At 46.7% G+C, this 17,523-nt stretch overlaps 1 protein-coding gene across 2 annotated transcripts in view; it reads right to left on the reverse strand.

Moving 5' to 3' along the window:
* The window catches only part of MAPK4 (mitogen-activated protein kinase 4), a gene marked incomplete at its 5' end in the record, with an annotated part of 49,136 nt that overhangs the window by 8,052 nt on the left and 23,561 nt on the right, over positions 1-17,523 (reverse strand). For both annotated transcript variants that reach the window (XM_080920159.1, XM_080920158.1), the window contains one exon: positions 3,108-3,252. In XM_080920159.1, coding sequence (XP_080776285.1) covers positions 3,108-3,252 — 145 coding nt within the window. The remainder of the gene's footprint in view (positions 1-3,107; positions 3,253-17,523) is intronic.

Raw genomic sequence — 17,523 nt, forward strand, 5'->3', positions numbered from 1 at the left:
AGCCATCATGAACTTAGCTTTCATAAGGTGTTTCTGTCAAGGATCTTGTCACAGTGACGAGGACAGTAACCTATCAGGTGGTATCTAGTTCTGTCTGCGGATTATCTATCCCGCTAGCAGGTGGGTTCTGTAAGCTCTGGAGAAGCACCAGGACAGGATAGAGCCAAGCATCCATCCATCCATCCATCCATCCATCCATCCATCCATCCATCCATCCATCCATTCAATAGTTATGTGTTGGATGCAATGGTGGGTTGACTGAAAATGGCTCCCATAGGCTCTCAAGCTTGAATGCCTAGTCACCAGGGAGTAGATCAGTTTGGGAAGGATTAGGAGGTGTGGCCTTGTTGGAGGTATGTCACTGGGGGTGGGTTTTGAGGTTTCAAAAGCCCACACTAGTCCCAGCTATTTTGCTTCCTGCCACAGTGACCCTGTAAGCAAGTCCCCAATTTATGTTTCCTTTTATAAGTTGCCTTGGTCACAGCCACAGAACACTGACTAGGTCAGGTGCCTCCTCTGTGCCAGGCATCATGCTAAAGGTGTTAATTCTCCAGGCTGTGCTGCCTTCATGCTGTCTTCTCAGCCTCAGAGCTCTCTCCACTCCTCTCTTCCAGGCTGAACCCTCTGTTCTATTTGTTCTTCCTGGAAAGCCCTGCCTGGTCATCCACTTTGAGGCTTCTCAGTCCACTGGCTTCTGCCGAATCCCAGTCATCCAGCAGCTGGTGGCTTAGGAAGCATCATATCCGAGTGGCTATTCATTCTCCCCAGCCTCATCTAGCACTACATGCATTCAAAGGTCTATTGCCTTGAGAATTCTCTTAAAGAGATGCCTGTGGTCTTTCCCTGTCTTAAGCTCAAAGCATAGGGATTCTAGAAGCCTCTCATGGGCTTGTCTTCTCCAGATGAGTACTTTAAATTATTCTTCAGGGGACAAGAAAGCCACTGGCAATCAAGAGCATACAGTCTCCAGACCCTGATTATTCTCCTCTGTGACAAAAGGACATCAGTACACAGCTCTGAGCTTGGAGTCACCTCTTTAGAGAAGGTTGGGCTGGCAGGGAACTAGTCTTTCTCATTTGTGAGTCCCTGCTAGGGAGCAACTGGGTCATACTGGAGGCAGCCGATGGCATTTCATGATTTACACAGTGGACAAGGGGCAGGAACATGAGGAGTCAGATGGCCCTGAAAGCAGACCTGGTCATCTGAATGTTCATCTCTCTTTCAACACCTTATAGAAAGAGGATGACTGCCGACAGTTGGGATGACTGGTAAAGAGGACCCATTCCACTGGCACACCAGAGGGGCTAGCACATATAAAATACGTGATAAACCTCAGCTTCCTCTGCTTTCTAGAGATGGGGAACATGACTCTCCCAGAGAAACCAGTGACATAAATCCATAAGAAGGATCGATGCCCACTGGTGACAGATGGTACTTGAAGGAGGTATATTAGTGTTCTGAGTACTAAGGAACCATTGCAAACTAGGAACAGGTGCTGTGTGACCTCTCTTCCTTCTCTGCTGACATGTCCTTGGGGTCAGAGGACACCTCACTAGATACCGGCTTTCCTACCTTCCTTGTAACGAAGCTGACTCTCGCTGTCAACCTGTGCATATGGAGGTCACTGTGCACTGCCTTGGTTCTTGAACACTATTGCCAGAGGGACCAGAGCTGGTTCAGATTCCCGGGAATCAGCGAAAGCATCATTTCATGCAAATGGGTGGGGACTAGGGAAGGGTGGAGGGATCCCGGACAGAGGAGAGGGAGAAGCAGGCGTGGAGACCTGGTTACAGAGGGAGGTAGAGGCCATCAACCCAGGGCCCAGAGTCAGAAGGTGCAGGGGACAGTTGCTGCTAACCTGCAGGATAGGATGAGAGTAAAGTGGGTTCTTCTGAACTAAGACAGTCAGGCCTGTGGTCTGGGTGCATAGAGCTCTCCCCTGGCCGCTATTCAGAGGCCACTGGGTCATGGGTAGTTTAAGGTATGACAGAGTGACTAGCTGAAATGGGGTGCGTGATACTTGGAGGAAGTAGTTTATATGGCAATGAGCTTGAAGGGTGTGTTTCTTCCTGTCTCTGTCAGTTCGTCAGTCTGTCCATTTTTCTCTCTCTCCCTCTCCTCCCTTCCCTGAAGCTTTCCCGGTATCTTCTTCCCACCATGACATTTCTACCTAGCCACAGTTCTGAACGGTTGTGGCCAGCTGAGCTGGTAATCCTGACAACGAGCCAAAGTTAACCCTTTAGGTGTTTATATCAGGGAATTTTGTCACAGCAAAATGACAAAGGGAGATGAGCAACAGGACAAGGAGAAGCAGGAGAAGCTAAGTGGAGACGGCACATGCTTGAGCAGGAAAGGAGCAAGAAGCACATGGGGGATAAAGTGCCTTGGGAGAGCCAACAGGATGAGTGCTGGGGGCATTGGCAGAGCCATAATGAAGGACAGGGTCTTCAGTGGGCGTTGATAGATTAGGGAAGCAATGTGTTACTTGGTGGGGCTGCAGGACAGGGAACACATCATCAGAGAGGGAGGAGGAAGAGCCCAAAAATACTGAGCAAGCTTTTTTTAAAATTTGCACTTAATCTGAAGGTGTTGGAGTATAAGTGTGATTCAGTTCACTTGAGATGCTATAACAAAATACCCTAGACTAAATGGCTTATAAACAACAAACATTTATTTCTTGAAGTTCTGGAGGCTGAGAACTCCCAGATTAAGGCACTGGCAGATTCAGTGACTAGTGAAGGGCTTTGTTTTTCATAAAGGGTGTGAACCTGTTATATCCTCGTATGGTGCGAGGGGAAGGGAACTCTGGGAATGCAGAAGTGCCAGTACCACAGAGCATTTTCCCTTAAGCCCCATTTTTAATAGTACTACACTGAGGTGGTGGCTTTAGACCATAGCAAAATAGCCAGCAGACTAAAAAGTCCTGTGCTCATGAGGCTAATTTGGCTTTTATAGTATTTTTGCACAAAATACAAAACTACAAAATGCTTTGTCTACAAGAATTATCATAAAAAGCAGAAAAAGTCATCTCAGCATGCTTTGGGCTTAATGTGTATTTTGTATGTGATTTGAACAGCACTGGGAGGGAAGCAGGTGGCCTTACTTACCAGCGAAGAGCATTTTCCCTGTGAGCATCTCTGCTAGGATGCAGCCAGCTGCCCACATATCGATGGCTTTTGTGTAGTTGTTTGGGGACAGGAGCAGTCGTGGAGAGCGGTACCACTTTGTCACCAACCCTTCCGACAGATAACCCTAAAAGATAAAGTTCCTGTCTTAGTCAGGGTTTCTATTCCTGCACAAAAGAAGCAAGTTGGGGAGGAAAGGGTTTATTCAGCTTACACTTCCACATTGCTGTTCATCACCAGAGGAATCAGGACTGGAACTCAAGCAGGTCAGGAAGCAGGAGCTGATGCAGAGACCATGGAGGGATGTTACTTACTGGCTTGCTTTCCCTGGCTTGCTCAGTTTGCTTTCAGGGGACTACCAGCCAAGATGGCACTGTCCACAATGGGCTGGGCTGGGCCCTCTCCCCTTGATCACTAGTTTAGAAATTGCTTCATGGAAGCATTTTCTCAACTGAGGCTCCTATCTCTGTGACAACTCCAGCTTGTGTTGAGTTGACACAAAACCAGCCAGTAAAGTCCCTTATGTTATCAGCCAGACATCTGCAGCTGCTGCCTCTCCTGTTCCATCTTGGTTCTTCCTCCCAGAGAGGATCGGAGCTCCTTTCAGTATCCTGTCTGTCTTTGTCTCTTTAATCTTGATAATATGTGCGGGAACCTTACGAGGTCCTGGGATTCTTCTTTGTGTGTGTGGGGGGGGAGATCCCAGGGTATCAATATTTTGGAAGGAGTGTTTTTCTGCACCCCTTGTTATATAACCAAGTCTGTCCATGTTGGTTAATGGGAGCCATGTTCAAGTTCATTGCCACCATCAACCATCAGTATAAAACACTGGAATTGTATTCAATGGCTGACTCTGAGAAGTAGCATTAGATCTGCAGTTGAGCCAGTGGCATTTATACTGATGATAGGAATCAACACTGCCCCAAACCCAGGCCCCTGCTGACAACAAGAAGAACCTTCTTAACTGATACAGGCAAATGATGCACCTACCAAAGCAGCCCTGAGCCACGGGGCAGCTACAGCTTCTTTAGGTCCAGGGGTTGCTGGGGAGTCTACAGTTTTGAGGGATAGATGTTTTGGTTGATTTGGTCACTGTATTATGATGTTTTGCCTGGGATAAGACTCGTGCTAATCACACGTCAGTGATTTTTTTTTTTATTTATAGACAGGGAAATATATCTAGGAAACACAGAAGTTGTCTTCTATATAACCCCAGACACTGGGCCTGAATGTGAAGCCAGAACTATCTATGTAAATTTTCCAGAATAGTTCATCACTGAAGGAAAAGCACAGACCCTTTTGTAGGTAAAGGTTAAGACCAAGGGGTCCATAGGAAATCCTGGGATTGGTCTTGATTGTTGCTGTTGCTCTCAGCTTGGCATCCAAATTTGCTTTGTTCTGATAAAAAAGTTATCACCGTCTCAGGTCAAAGCAGACAAGAAAATGAGACGCCCATGTACCCTGCAGCCTCTTCACTGGTTGAACAAAGACTGAAGAGCAGGCCCAAGACTGGTAGGAAATGGAAGGGCTGAGAAAGATGTTTTTGTCATGCCCCTGATTCCTACTTCCTTTTCCAAATCAGGCCATTGCAACCACCAGCAGCTCAAGCTTTCCTTCACCTTTCCGCCTTGACGTTGGCCATAAAGACACTCTCAGATCTATCTTTGTCCATAACTAGCAGTAAGGTGTTTCTCATTTCCAAAGGAAACAGAGACTGGGAAGAACCCAGGCCCTCCACTCATTCTGTGAGCACTTGGTCGGTCTACATTTAAAAAAGAAGATGTATTTATTTCTTATGTATACAGCATCCTACCTGCATATCCTTGGGCAGGCCAGAAGAGGGTATCAGATCTCATTACAGATGATTGTGAGCCACCATGTGGTTGCTGGGAACTGAACTCAGGACCTCTGGAAGAACAGCCAGTGTTAACCTCTAAGCCAACTCTCTAGTCCCTAAATTTTTTTCTTTTAAAGTGCTCTCTTTCCCCCTTGGTTGTATACATTTCAGCTGTGCTTGTTCAATGGAAACTCACAGAACATGTCTTGGAGAGGAGGTTTCCTTGAAAGCAGTGTGCCTAGAGAAGGCCTATTAGAGAGCCATGTCTCTTTCCTCTAGCTCACCTCTTGAACCTGCTCATCTGTGTTCTTTAAAACTCTACCTGTAGAAGTGTTTCCTTGAGTTGTGGGTTGAGGTCTATATGCAGGTGAGGGCAGGCACAAGATAAAGCAAGGCCTGTGATTGGGCAGTGGAAAAGAAAGGTGGGGGCAGCGTCTTTTAGAGGCAGGAGAGATAAGTGAGAAAGGAGAAGAAACCAAGATGGAGGAGGAGAAAGATGACCCAGCTTACATTTAAATAGCCACAGGTAGCTATGAGTATCTTATAAGGGATAGATTATTATAGAACAATTTGTCTTATCTAGGTGAGCAGTTTATATCAATATTAGTTGGCTCTGAGTTTATTGTGGGGACATTTTGTGGAGTAAGGAGGATTTACTGATATAAATCTAATTGATTTATTACAAGCCTGTAGAGTTTTGATTTTATGGGGTTACTGGGAATTGTGACTGTAACCACAGGGGTGGATGCTGGGGATGTAAGCAGAGTCCACAGCAAGAGAGCCTCAAGATATGCAGCCACTGCATGGGGCTAGCCATGGAAATGCAGAGACCACTGGGGACAGAGAGTAACAGGGGGTAGTGTGGCATGGTGCCTGGTATTATCTCCACTTTACTTAATATCTACTGCTACACTGAGTTCTGTGAATCACTCTTCCAAATGAATCAGCCCAAAAAGAGGTCATGGGAACTTGGATTGACAGCTGACTCGTCAAAATTTCCAGAGATTGAAACTTGGTACTGGTGTCTAAAGTGGGGATACTCTGGTGGCACTAAATCCTCCATATGGGATCTGATGCAATCTTCAGCTCTTCAGCTAGACAACATCCAGATTAAACTGACTTCTGAAGATGTTAAACTGGTATTTATGTGTCAGTCTGACACAGGCTATAATCATTTGAGAGACAGGAGCCTTAACTGAAAAAAAAAAAAAAAAACAGAGTCCAGCCCATTGTGAGTGGTGCCTTACCTGGGCTGGTGGTCCTGGGTTCTATAATAAAGGACAGCGAGCAAGCCATGAGGAGCAAGTCAGTAAGCAGCATTCTTCCATGGCCTCAGCTTTAACCACTGCCTCCATCCCGCCCCGATTTTATTTTTGTCCTGACTTTCTTTGATGATGAAGTGTGGAAGTGTAAGCCAAATAAATCCTTTCCTCCTCCAAGTTCGTTTGGGCTATGGTGTTTCATCACAGTAATAGAGATCCTGACTAGAACAGGCATTTAGCTGGTGGCCCTGGAGAGCTATTTACTTGATGGCTCCCTGTTCACATGTCTTGGAGTCACAAAAGTGATCTTTGGAAGTTGAATTGGGTGGGACTTCATTTTCCTCTTTGCCTCAGGATACACCTTAGCTAGAAATGACTAAAACATGCCCAGCCATGGCTTCCTTGTCTCACTTTCAGTGTCAGAGGCTGCCCTCACCCCCTCTCCTCTCATATCCATTGGATAGATGTCCTCAGGTGTATGTATGGCCCTACCTGGCTAACACCCTTGAGAGAGTCACCCCACCCCTTCCCCAAGAGCACTGGATGATGTGCCCCTCATGGGGAGCAGCTCTGGCCTGTTCATTAGCTGCTCCTCCCTTGCCTGGCCTGGTGTCTGTCTCATTGGAAGCATGACTATGAAGAACGGACTGGAGGGCTAAGGGACTGATGCCCTGATTGTGTGGCCTGAGCCTTTTCGACATGAGACAGCTCTGTCGGATGCATTGGTCCTTGTCTTTGACATGCTCAGTTTAATGGTTAGTTTCAATCCCTACTTTCAAGGACAGGTCGGGAGGCTACGTAAGTTTGATAGTTTTCATGTGTTGCATCGTTTCAAAAAAGGATCAGAAAATAATTTATAGCAGTTACACCTTTTAAAAGTCAGGTTTACTGAGATACGATTTTCATGCAGTATGAAGTGCACATTCAGTGTGTGGTTCTATGGGGGTATTTTTCCCTCCTAATTTTTCTTTATGTGTATGGGTGTTTTGCCTGCATGTATGTAGGAATACCCCATTTGTGCACTACCCTTAGGGTCCAGAAGAGGGCATAGGATCCCCTGGACCTAGAGTTATAAAGGGTTGTGAGCCAGCCTGTGTGTGTTGGGGGGAGGGGAAGTAGTGAGTGGGGATGGGAATTGAACCTGAGTCCTCTCTGGAAGGGCAGCAAGTGATCTCAATGGCTGAGCCATTTCTCCAGCCTCCACTTCTGTGAGCTTTGTCAAGAATGCCTCTACTGTCCTAATCTTGTTATTTCATAATCTCCAACATTTCCATCACATCTTCTGGCCATTTTTAGCTCCAAGCCCTGTGGACCACTGCTTTCTGTTCTTCCGAGTTTTTTTTTTAATAAATAATTTGTTTATTTATTGATAAAGTCTCACTGTGATGCCTACTATGAAGGTCGGCCTTGAGCCCTCTGTTTATTTTTTCAAAGAAACACATATTTTACTTGCATGTGCACAGTTACTGTTTCCATATAGATTTGTGTGCACTGAGTAAGTACTGTTGCCCATAAAACAAGAAGGTGGCATCAAATCCCCCAGAACTGGAGTTCTAGATAGTTGTGAACCACCATGAGAATGTTGAGAACCAAATGCACTTTCTCTTAACCACTGAAGCATCTCCCTAGCTCCAGCCTCAAACACCCGATGTTCCTGCTCCTGTGTGCCGAGCTGAGAAGTATGCACGGCCTACCCAGCCTTCTGCTTTTACTTCAAATACAATACCATACAAATGGGACCAGTTTGTGGCTGTTAGCCTGATTCTCGTCACTCAGAACAGGGCATCAGAGACTCACCCTTGCTATGTGTACAGTGCATTCCTGTGACTCTAAAAGTCACAGGGACAATTAATGTGTTTGTAGCAGGTTCTTTACTTGGTTTTGTTGTCTTGCCAGTGAGTGAGGCTGTCAGAAAACTAAAACGCAGTACCCATTGGGGAGGTGGCTTAAGAGTTTTCACTGACAAAGTCAACAAGCACTCTAATATAGAATAGAATGTTCTGGAAGTAGTCTACCTCATTGTAGAGTCTAGAACTGGAGAATAGTCCACAGGGTTTCCTGCTCAAACCCTTGCTTATTTGCAGGACAGGATTACTCGTAGGCCACAATTTTGAACCAGTTTGTGACACAAGTTAAGACTGTTCTTTACCTTTCAATAAAACCAACAACCTGCTGGACTAGTGACAACCAAGTGATTTCCTTTTGGATGCTGGTCTCCCAAAGTCTTTACAAAAAAAAAAAAAAAAAAAAAAAAAAAAAAAGATACAAGTGGGTATATTCAAAAGCTCCTGGGCATGAGGGATTTTGGGGAGTTCCTGTGTCTTCTGCTAAGCCCTGTAACAAGAGAAACCTGGAACAAACAGAACCTTGCTCTAGATGGGAGCAAATAGAGGGCTCCATTCCTGGGTCTACAGGGAGTCCCAGCTAGATAAACCCTAGAGAGCTGATTAGTGGAAGCCTAGGTGGGAGGGGATATGGAGGAATCACACCATGCTGGCAATCTGAATCCAAAAGAGGAGTCTGTGGAAAGGCTGGGGTGGTATTCAGAACTTTCTAGAAAACAAAACAAAACACAAGTATAAAGAACAACTTGCAAATATCTGGGCATGGTACTTGATTTATCAGCAAGGCTCCTAAGTCAGTGAAAGGGAGGTCTCCCACCGGTGGCTCCATCTATACAAAGCCTGCCCTCAGCTCTGAGTTGTGTCTTGGGCAGTGTGTGTACACTGACAGGCTGAAGGGGTGCCAAGCACATGACACTCCCTGCAGGCAGCAGAGGGCACTCCCTGCAGGCAGGGTCACAGGCTGGGACCAGGTTGTCACAGACTGTTCAGAATCACTGCTCTGAGAAGACAAGAAGCCCACACCCAGACAGGGCTCCCGAAGTCTTCTCAGTATGCAGAAGGCAGGCCGGGACGCCCCTTCATATGGTCTCATCTGCTGCTATCCCATCCTTCAGTGGGCAAGACGGACTCTGGAGACATGATGGGCGAGTGGGTGATAACTGGGTAGAGTGTGTGCTTCCTACCAGGCCATTCGCTGGCTTTTTGCATGTGTAGAACCTATAGGTTTTGCTCTCAACAGCTTCAAAGTGTTTGGGAGTCTAGCAGCAGCTGCCCCGTATGGAGTGTAATTGGGGCCTTAGTTGACCTAGACAGAAGGTATAATTAAGGCTCTGAGTGTTTCCTTCCCACGGGGAGCAAGGGCCAGCCCTCCCTGTGACTGTGTGGGGATTAAGAATAGCCTGGATCCATAACGCTCTAGCAGCCTAGGCGGGCACTGGTCCAGCAAGATACACTGGGCCCTCAGGTACCAGGTCTGCTTGTCTGTCCATGGCTCCCCTATCCTAGCCTAACAACCCCTTTAACGATGAGATGGCACTAATCTATCATCAGGAGGTGTAGGTAGGACCATCTTCCCCATGAATAAAACGTCAGCCACCCCCACTGTGTGTGTGTGTGTGTGTGTGTATTGTGCTTGTAGATGGGGAATAGGATAGGGAGGGTTGTTTTCCTCTCCTGAGTGGATGTTGAATGTGGCCACCATTCCCAAGCCAGAATAGGATGTAAAGGAATAGCTTCTGTTTCTCAATTATAAGTTTCCAGAATGTGTCCTAAGAACTGAACATGGGTCAGATCCCGACGGAGGATGTAGAGTATCTTGTAGAGAGAATGGTGAATGTTAATATGAAAGGAAGGATGACCAGGGAATAACCATGGCTAATATGGATATAGGACATACGCTGTGCCCAGACCCTTAGGTCAACAATTCTCCTTCAGTGTGTGTGTGTGTGTGTGTGTGTGTGTGTGTGTGTGTGTGTGTGTTTGAACACCAGCAGTTGATACCAGATGTCTTTTTCTATTGCTTTCTATTTTGCCTTTTGAGGCGGGGCTTTTCAGTGAACCCAAAACTCAGCACCTGTGCTAGGCCATCTGGCCAGTGAGAGCCTGGGATCTGCCTGTTTGCCCTTACAGCACTGGGCTCACAGCTGTGGACCAGTACCACTCTACCTGGCTTTCTTTTCTTCCACATGAGTGCTGGGCATCCAAACTCAGGTCTTTACACTTGTCCAGTAAGCAGCCCCCCCTCCAGCCACTCCGGCCCCCAGCCTTTGGTGTATTTCTTCTTGGAGGTGAAAAAGCCTATCCAGGTCACACCTGGTTGTCACTATCCACAGGCAAACGGCTCTGGACACATGTGCACCAAGGAGAGCGAGGCACAGAGGGGGGCGAAGCTGCATTCCAAGAGGGTGGCAGGCCAGAGAGGGCCCTGAACACACTTCCTTGGGAGGGCAGGAGCACACATGTTCCTCTGTGTGTGTGTGTGTGTGTGTGTGTAAATCCTAGCTGCACCACTTGCAGCCCTGGTGACTTATCTCTTCTGTGCCTGTTTCCTTGTGTAGAGAGAATGACTTTCAGCCTCAGGGGGCAATGGGCTGTGGCAGATATGGGTGCAGAATAGATGCTAACATCCTTGCAGGGCTTGGGTTTGCAGGAGCCATCCTGTGGGCGGGCTGGTGAATTCAAAGGGCCTGGCACCAAAGGCTTGGTGAGATGGGCACTCACAGCCTACGGGACATGGGGGGGGTGGCACGAGAGCCTCACCTGCACACAGCAAGGTTGCCGTCTGAGAGCTAAGGAGTGTGACATCTGCTGCCTGTTAACATGAGCTCAGAGCTATCCACTGCCTGCGGTTCCTGTTCTGCTTTATGTGAATCAGCCTGGATGTGGTGCAGCTAGGATTTAACCCCAGCTTGTAGCCTGAAGAGGGACTCTGTAGTACCTCATACATAAGACCGCAAGGACTGTCCGTGTCAGCACTGGGCTCATAAGACAGGCAGAGAATCCAAGTGCAGAATGGACAGCCTCATGAAGATGGGTGCCGATACTGTGCTTTTTTAGTGGATGCCCTAAAGCAGGGCTTCTCAGACTCTGGGGGCACACCCAAATCACTTGATGATTAAATTTAGATTTTATTTCTCAGCTCCACAAGCGGATTATGAGGCCTCCTGCCTTGGAGGGGAGCCCTTTCTTGGGCCAGAAACTCTTCTGATACTTTCCTTTTAAAAACAAGGTTAAGTGTGTGCATGCACATGTGCACGTCTCTCTCTCTCTCTCTCTCTCTCTCTCTCTCTCTGTGTGTGTGTGTGTGTGTGCGCGTGTGTGTGTGTGTGTGCGCACATGTGTTTGCAGGCATGCACGCATGCATGTATGTGAGAGAGGACAGCTCTGGGGAGTCAGTTCTCTCCTTCCACCACGCATGTTCCAGAGACTGAATTAAGTAAGAATTGCACAGAGAGACTCATGGACCCATCCTGCTGCCGCCTCTCCACATCCTTGCTTCCTTTAAATATGTGTGTTTTTAAAATCTGTAGATGACTTCATATACGTATATATGTACTTTGTTCATTTTACCCCTATTCCCTCCTCATCTCTTTTACTCCTTCTTCCAAACTTTCCTCCCTACGATTTATTTATTTATTCATATTTATTTATTCTGACCTGCTGAGTTTAATTAGTCTTGCTTGCATGAACCAGTGTTATTTCCTGGAGTACGAACAATTAACTAATGGCCACAGCACTGAAGAAAAAGGCCTCCCCTCTCTTAGCAACTGTTAACCAGAAACATGAGGCCTGCTTCTCTATCTGTGAGAGGATGTTGACAGGTCCCCTCTGGTGAATCATATGCAGACAACCACAGCTGGAGTGAGCCCATGAGTGCCAAGCCCACATCACACCCAGAAGTCAGCACTTGACAGCTCTCCTTCCCACCTTCTGGCTCTTCTAGTCTTTCGTGATGTTCCCGTAGTGCTGGAGGTAGTGAAACAGATGCTTCACTTAGATCAACTAACATCTGAATATTCGCAGTAGATCAATGAAACATCTAAATGTTTCACTTAGGTAAACTTTTATTGAGCTATAAATACCCTGGCTTGTCTAGGAGTGGGTGACTGGCCTTGCTTACAGATGAGGGAGGCTTCCCCAACCCCGCAGCAGACTAACCTATGTCAGAGGTTAATTCTTAGTTGTGGGTATTCATCAAATGAGTCGGGGGCGGGGTGGGGGGGAGGAGCTCTGTCTCTGACTCTGTGGCCTGCCATTGTATCCCCTTCTCCTGCCTGGTTCTTAGTGGGAAAGAATGTGCTTAGTCCTGCTGGGACTGGATATCCCAGGGTGGAGGATTCCCCTTCTCTGAGAAGAAGGGGAGGAGGTAATGGGGGGAGGGATTTGTGAGTGTAGAACTGGGAAAAGAGGAGAGAGGGGCTGCAATTGGAATGTAAAGTGAAAAAAATAAATTAAATAGTTATAATAATAAAAGTCATTTAGAAGAGCAACTTACTTCCAGAGGCCCTGCTTAGGCAGAAACATATGACCTCCTTTTGCATAGCCTGCTTCCGAAGGTGAAATTCACACTTGTGCTAATACACATCTGAAGCATGTCGGAAAGCTTTTTTTAAAAAAAAGGAGTAGCAGCACATATACATCCTGGGTAGGTAAACATCTGAACAAACCTGAGCCAGCATCCTGAAGGGACTGGGGCGCATCACGTCTATCTCTACGCTACACACACGAGCCAAGATGCCCCCAGATAGAACCGGTCTGGATGCCAATCAACAGCCAGACTATCTGTGTTCTAGCCGTATAGCATAAACCCTGCTCCCTTGTTTACCTGGACGTACTAACCCCACCTCTATGTTCAGCTCAGCAACAACCCCACAATCCTGTTCAACGCTACATAGCAAGCACGCTGCGCTTCCAAGGTGCAGCGTTTTCTCTACAGAGAGCCCAGGCCACCTGACCCCAGCTAGTCCTGTGTGTCCTTTGATTTCTTCATTCCCTCATTGTCCCATCAGCTTCAAGATCCTGGAGCCTTGCTAAAACTCAGCAGTCCCACCCCACAAACCCTCTGGGATTACATGTGTGGGAACACCAAGCTTCTTTTTTGGAGTGCTGGGATCTGAAATGAGCTCCTCTTGTTTGTGGCTCTCAAACCTGCTGCAGGTTAGATACACATGGAGATTTTTTTTAAAAATATTGTTCTTCAGGCCACCTGCCAGCTTTATCAGTGACATGGGAGTGTCCAGGGGTGTGGCTTAGACACTAGGAATTGTTAAGATCCGTGGTGGGTCCCAATGTGCAGTTTTGAGAACCAGAATTTTTCTCACCTGCTCTCAGCCACTTCCTTTGGAGACAAGGTCTTGTGGCTTGTCTTAACCCTCCCATGTGCTGGGATCACACATACACACACACATCAGCACACTTGCAGGCATTATACATGTGTGTCAGTAGACCTCCGTGATAGAATACCATTTTAAGTGATGATGCTTGTTATGCAGACCATGGAATTCATCATTCCAACCACTTTTTTAAAGTGTGCAGTTTAGCAGCATTAAAGCATTCACGAAGTCATCAAACCACCATTATCCATCTTTAGGGTTCTTTTCTTTCTCTTTTTTAAAAAAGATTTATTTATTTTATATATGTGAGTGCACTGTAGCTGTCTTCAGACACACCAGAAGAGGACACCAAAACCCATTCTAGATAGTTGTGAGCCACTATGTGGTTGTTGGGATTTGAACTCATGACCTCTGGAAAAGCAGTTGGTACTCTTAACCACTGAGCCATCTCTCCAGCCCTCCAGGGTTCTTTTCAACGGAAACTCTGTCCCTGTTAAACATCGATTTCCCCCATTTACTCTCCCTCCATCCTCAGTGACCACTTTTCCTCTTCTGGTCTCTGAGTTCCTTCAGGTCTCTGAGCTTGACTCTGCTCGACTCTCCTTTTGTTACGTGGAGCCACGTGGTCCCTGTGTGCTGACTTGTCTCACTTAGCATCATGTGCCTCCCCTTGCTCTCCCTTGACACTGTGATGGGAGAACGGAGTCGGGCTGCTTTCTAGAAAGCCCTTTACCGAAATGTGGCTGTCTCTCAATTCAACTGGAGTTTACTGACACAGATAACAGCCCTGGACCTTTCCTTATAAGGTCTGAACCAAGAACTCTGAATTCTATTACAGTTCAAAGCAGGACAAGATGTTTTGTTTGTTTAGAAATATATTAGGATAATAAGCAGCTCTCTTCTCAACACCCTGTGGGGCCAAAGGCTGTGCTGCTTGGACACATGGGCAGTGTGGGGTGGAGTCAAAGTTTGGTTTGGCTTTTCTAGCCTCAGTTTTCCTACTTGATTGTGCTGCTGGAACCTCTCAGGTTTTCCCTGTTAGCATCCTGTGACTTGACATCAGTCGATAGCTCCCCTGACCTTCCCTTCTTTTTTCTTTTTTGAGTCAGGGTCTTGCCATGTAGCCCGGGCTGGCCTGCAGCTTAACAAAGTGCTTACACACCCACCAGCTGAGCCCATTTCAACAGCCATCTCGAGAGAGGAACTGCTAGAGCATAGTGATGAGTTTTTAACAAGCCAGTCTTCCAAAAATTTCTCCTTTTAGGAAGGTGCGGTAGCTGCTGGGCCATAAATACCGTTTGTCTCACTCAGTCTCAAGGGAAGTCTGTAGAGCCGTTGCTGTAAACCCACTACAGGTTAGAACCACCTGGGGAATTAAAAAAAAACCCTGATGTTTGAGCCACCTGCCACATCAATGACATCAGAATCTCTGGGGTGAGATCTGGGCATCAGTAATTGATTAGAGTCCCCTGTGGACTCCAATGTGCAGTCATATTTGAGAAGCAGGTCTTAGACATTTTGAGTTCACTGGCTTTGGAACAGTAAGTAGCAATTTCATAGTCCCTAATTAGTACAGTTTTCTATTTCTAACTCCACTCAGGACGAAAGAAATCCCCGAACAGTCTCAGACACTCTCTGCACGCAGCTGATCCCAGGGAGATAACTAGAGAATAATTCATCCAAGGATAGCTAGGATTGATTGAGAACTTTGGGTGTGCCAGGCATGGTGCCCAGTGTTGTTTTCTTATTGGTGCATTTAATTATCAAAAGGACCCAAGAGAGTCTATATATGGCATGATATGGCCAAGGTCAAATTCAGCAGTAATTTGCAGAGTGGAGACGTGAAACCAGCAGGGAACACAATGGAGTCTCTGATAGGAGTGTACACGTTAGTGGGGAGGAGCTGAGCAGACAAATGTATATGTTCTCAGAGATAAATGTGGGGAAGAAACAAAACAAGACAGGCTGAGGAGATGGGGTGAGTTGTCCAGGACAGCAGCGTTCACAGGAGTGCATCTGAGTGGAGGTCAGTTTATCATGGAAATGGCCACCTGGGGGACCATCAGATCACCTGACCTCTGAGCTTCAAGAACTCTGTAGTCTTCTCACCCAAAGGAGGCAGCAAGCTTGCATCCCCCTCACTCCTGCAAGTCTTCCCTTCAGCCCCCTCATTTCTGTGCAGTTATTAAGCTCTGCAAATGTCTTCTGAGGGAGGAAGAAAGTCAGGAGCATTTGCCATGTGCAAAGGATTTGACAGCAGTGGCTGGCAGAGCTTACTTCCTAAGGTCCCCAACATTCAGGAGACTGAGGCAGGAGGAGGATAAGTTTAAGCCTCGGTTAGGCTACATAAATGTGATCTGTATCATCTGTCTGTCTATCACCTATGTACCTATGTATCCATCTACTTATGTATCTATCTACCTATGCATCTACCTATGTATTTATGTATGTATCATGCATGTATGTACCTATCTATGTATCTACCTATGTATCTATATTTATCCATATCATCTATCAATCATCATTTCTTTCTCACTGTGCATCTGTTGAAATTACTGTAGATACTTTTATCTGATGTAGCTGAGAGGGCTTGGTGTTCCAGAGCAGCCTGACCCCTCTGCTGTAATTTCTACACCCCTGACAGACATTACCTGTTTTATCTCCACTTCTTCAGTCTACCCTACACAAGGTAGCTGCTTACTTGACCTTCCTTGAATGAATGGAATACAAATGGTAAGCTAGAGGAATGATAGCTATGTCTAAGGTTGCCTGCTTCAGATTCTTGCTTAATGATATACCCAAACCAAAGGCAATGTCAGCAACTGATCACCAGTGAAGGGGAGCCAGCTATTCAGAAGCCCAAACCTACAGGACACAGGCAGTATCTCTGTACAAGTGCAGACCTTGAAATCCAGGCCCTGGGCTGGAGAGATGGCTCAGTGGTTAAGAGCATTGATTGCTCTTCCAGAGGTCCTGCATTCAAATCAACCATCCGTAATGGGATCTGATGCCCTCTTCTGGCATGTCTGAAGGCAGCTACAGAATACTTATATAAAATAAATAACTCTTAAAAAGGAAGGAAGGAAGGGAGGAAGAAGTTCGGGCCCTACGCGGCGTTGGTGTTGATTACCGTATCACTGAACTGTGGCACTATGGGATGCTAGGTGAGTCCCCAAGGTTGCGGCTGGTCTTGTCTTCAGCCAACCCTGCTGTCAGACCCTGGACTTTACCAGACACCACTCACCCCCAACTCATTCTGTCAGAAAATATGAGTCCTAGAGTCCGATTAACAATGATACCAGTCTGGCAGGTGCTGCTTGTGTCTGTATGCCAGGAACTGCTCTCGGTTCGCCCTGATCTCTCTCATGCATTCATTACTGCAGCCCTTCGGCAATGCAGAAGAGGCAGCTGTGGCCCTGGGTCAAGGTCACAGTAGCAACATCACAAGTCCCTTGTGGTCAGTAACCACAGTACTTGGGGTCAGGGTTGAAACAAGGATTCCCAGAGCTTGCTGGCCAGCCAGTGAGCTCCAGGTTCACTGAGAGTTCCTGTCTTGAAACACAATGGGAGTGGAATAGAGGAAAACACTTAGTCTTGACCTACACACACATATACACAGAGAGACACCCAGAGACACACATACACAGTCACACACACATACACACAGACACAGACAGACACACACACAGACACAGACAGACACAGATAGACATACAGACAGACAGATAGACACACACACACAGTTTCCCCCATGAAGGTAGTAATTCACCAAAATGGCTCAGCTATTGACTTAGAAAGAACAAAGCAAATCTCCTCAGACTTTATCTTTCTCAGAAACTCTGGGATTTGAGGTATCTCTCAGTGAGGCAGCTGATAGGGTCAGTGTATCAGGTGTCCTGTCACTAGGTCTGGAGAGTAGGACAAATCCTAGAGTCTCTGGGAGCTTAATTATACAAATACTCTGAGAGCTGCCTGAAGTTGTTAGAGGTCCCTAAAGCAGGCCAGCAAGATGGGGACAGATCTGTTACCATGAGAACAGAGAGGAACCTCTCACCCTGGTTGAAATCTGGTCGAAGTCTTACCAGCAGAGAATAAAAAATCATCACCATGAACAAACGTAGC

The sequence above is a fragment of the Micromys minutus genome (genome assembly GCF_963924665.1).
Source record: "Micromys minutus genome assembly, chromosome: 8".
Lineage (NCBI taxonomy): Eukaryota > Metazoa > Chordata > Mammalia > Rodentia > Muridae > Micromys > Micromys minutus.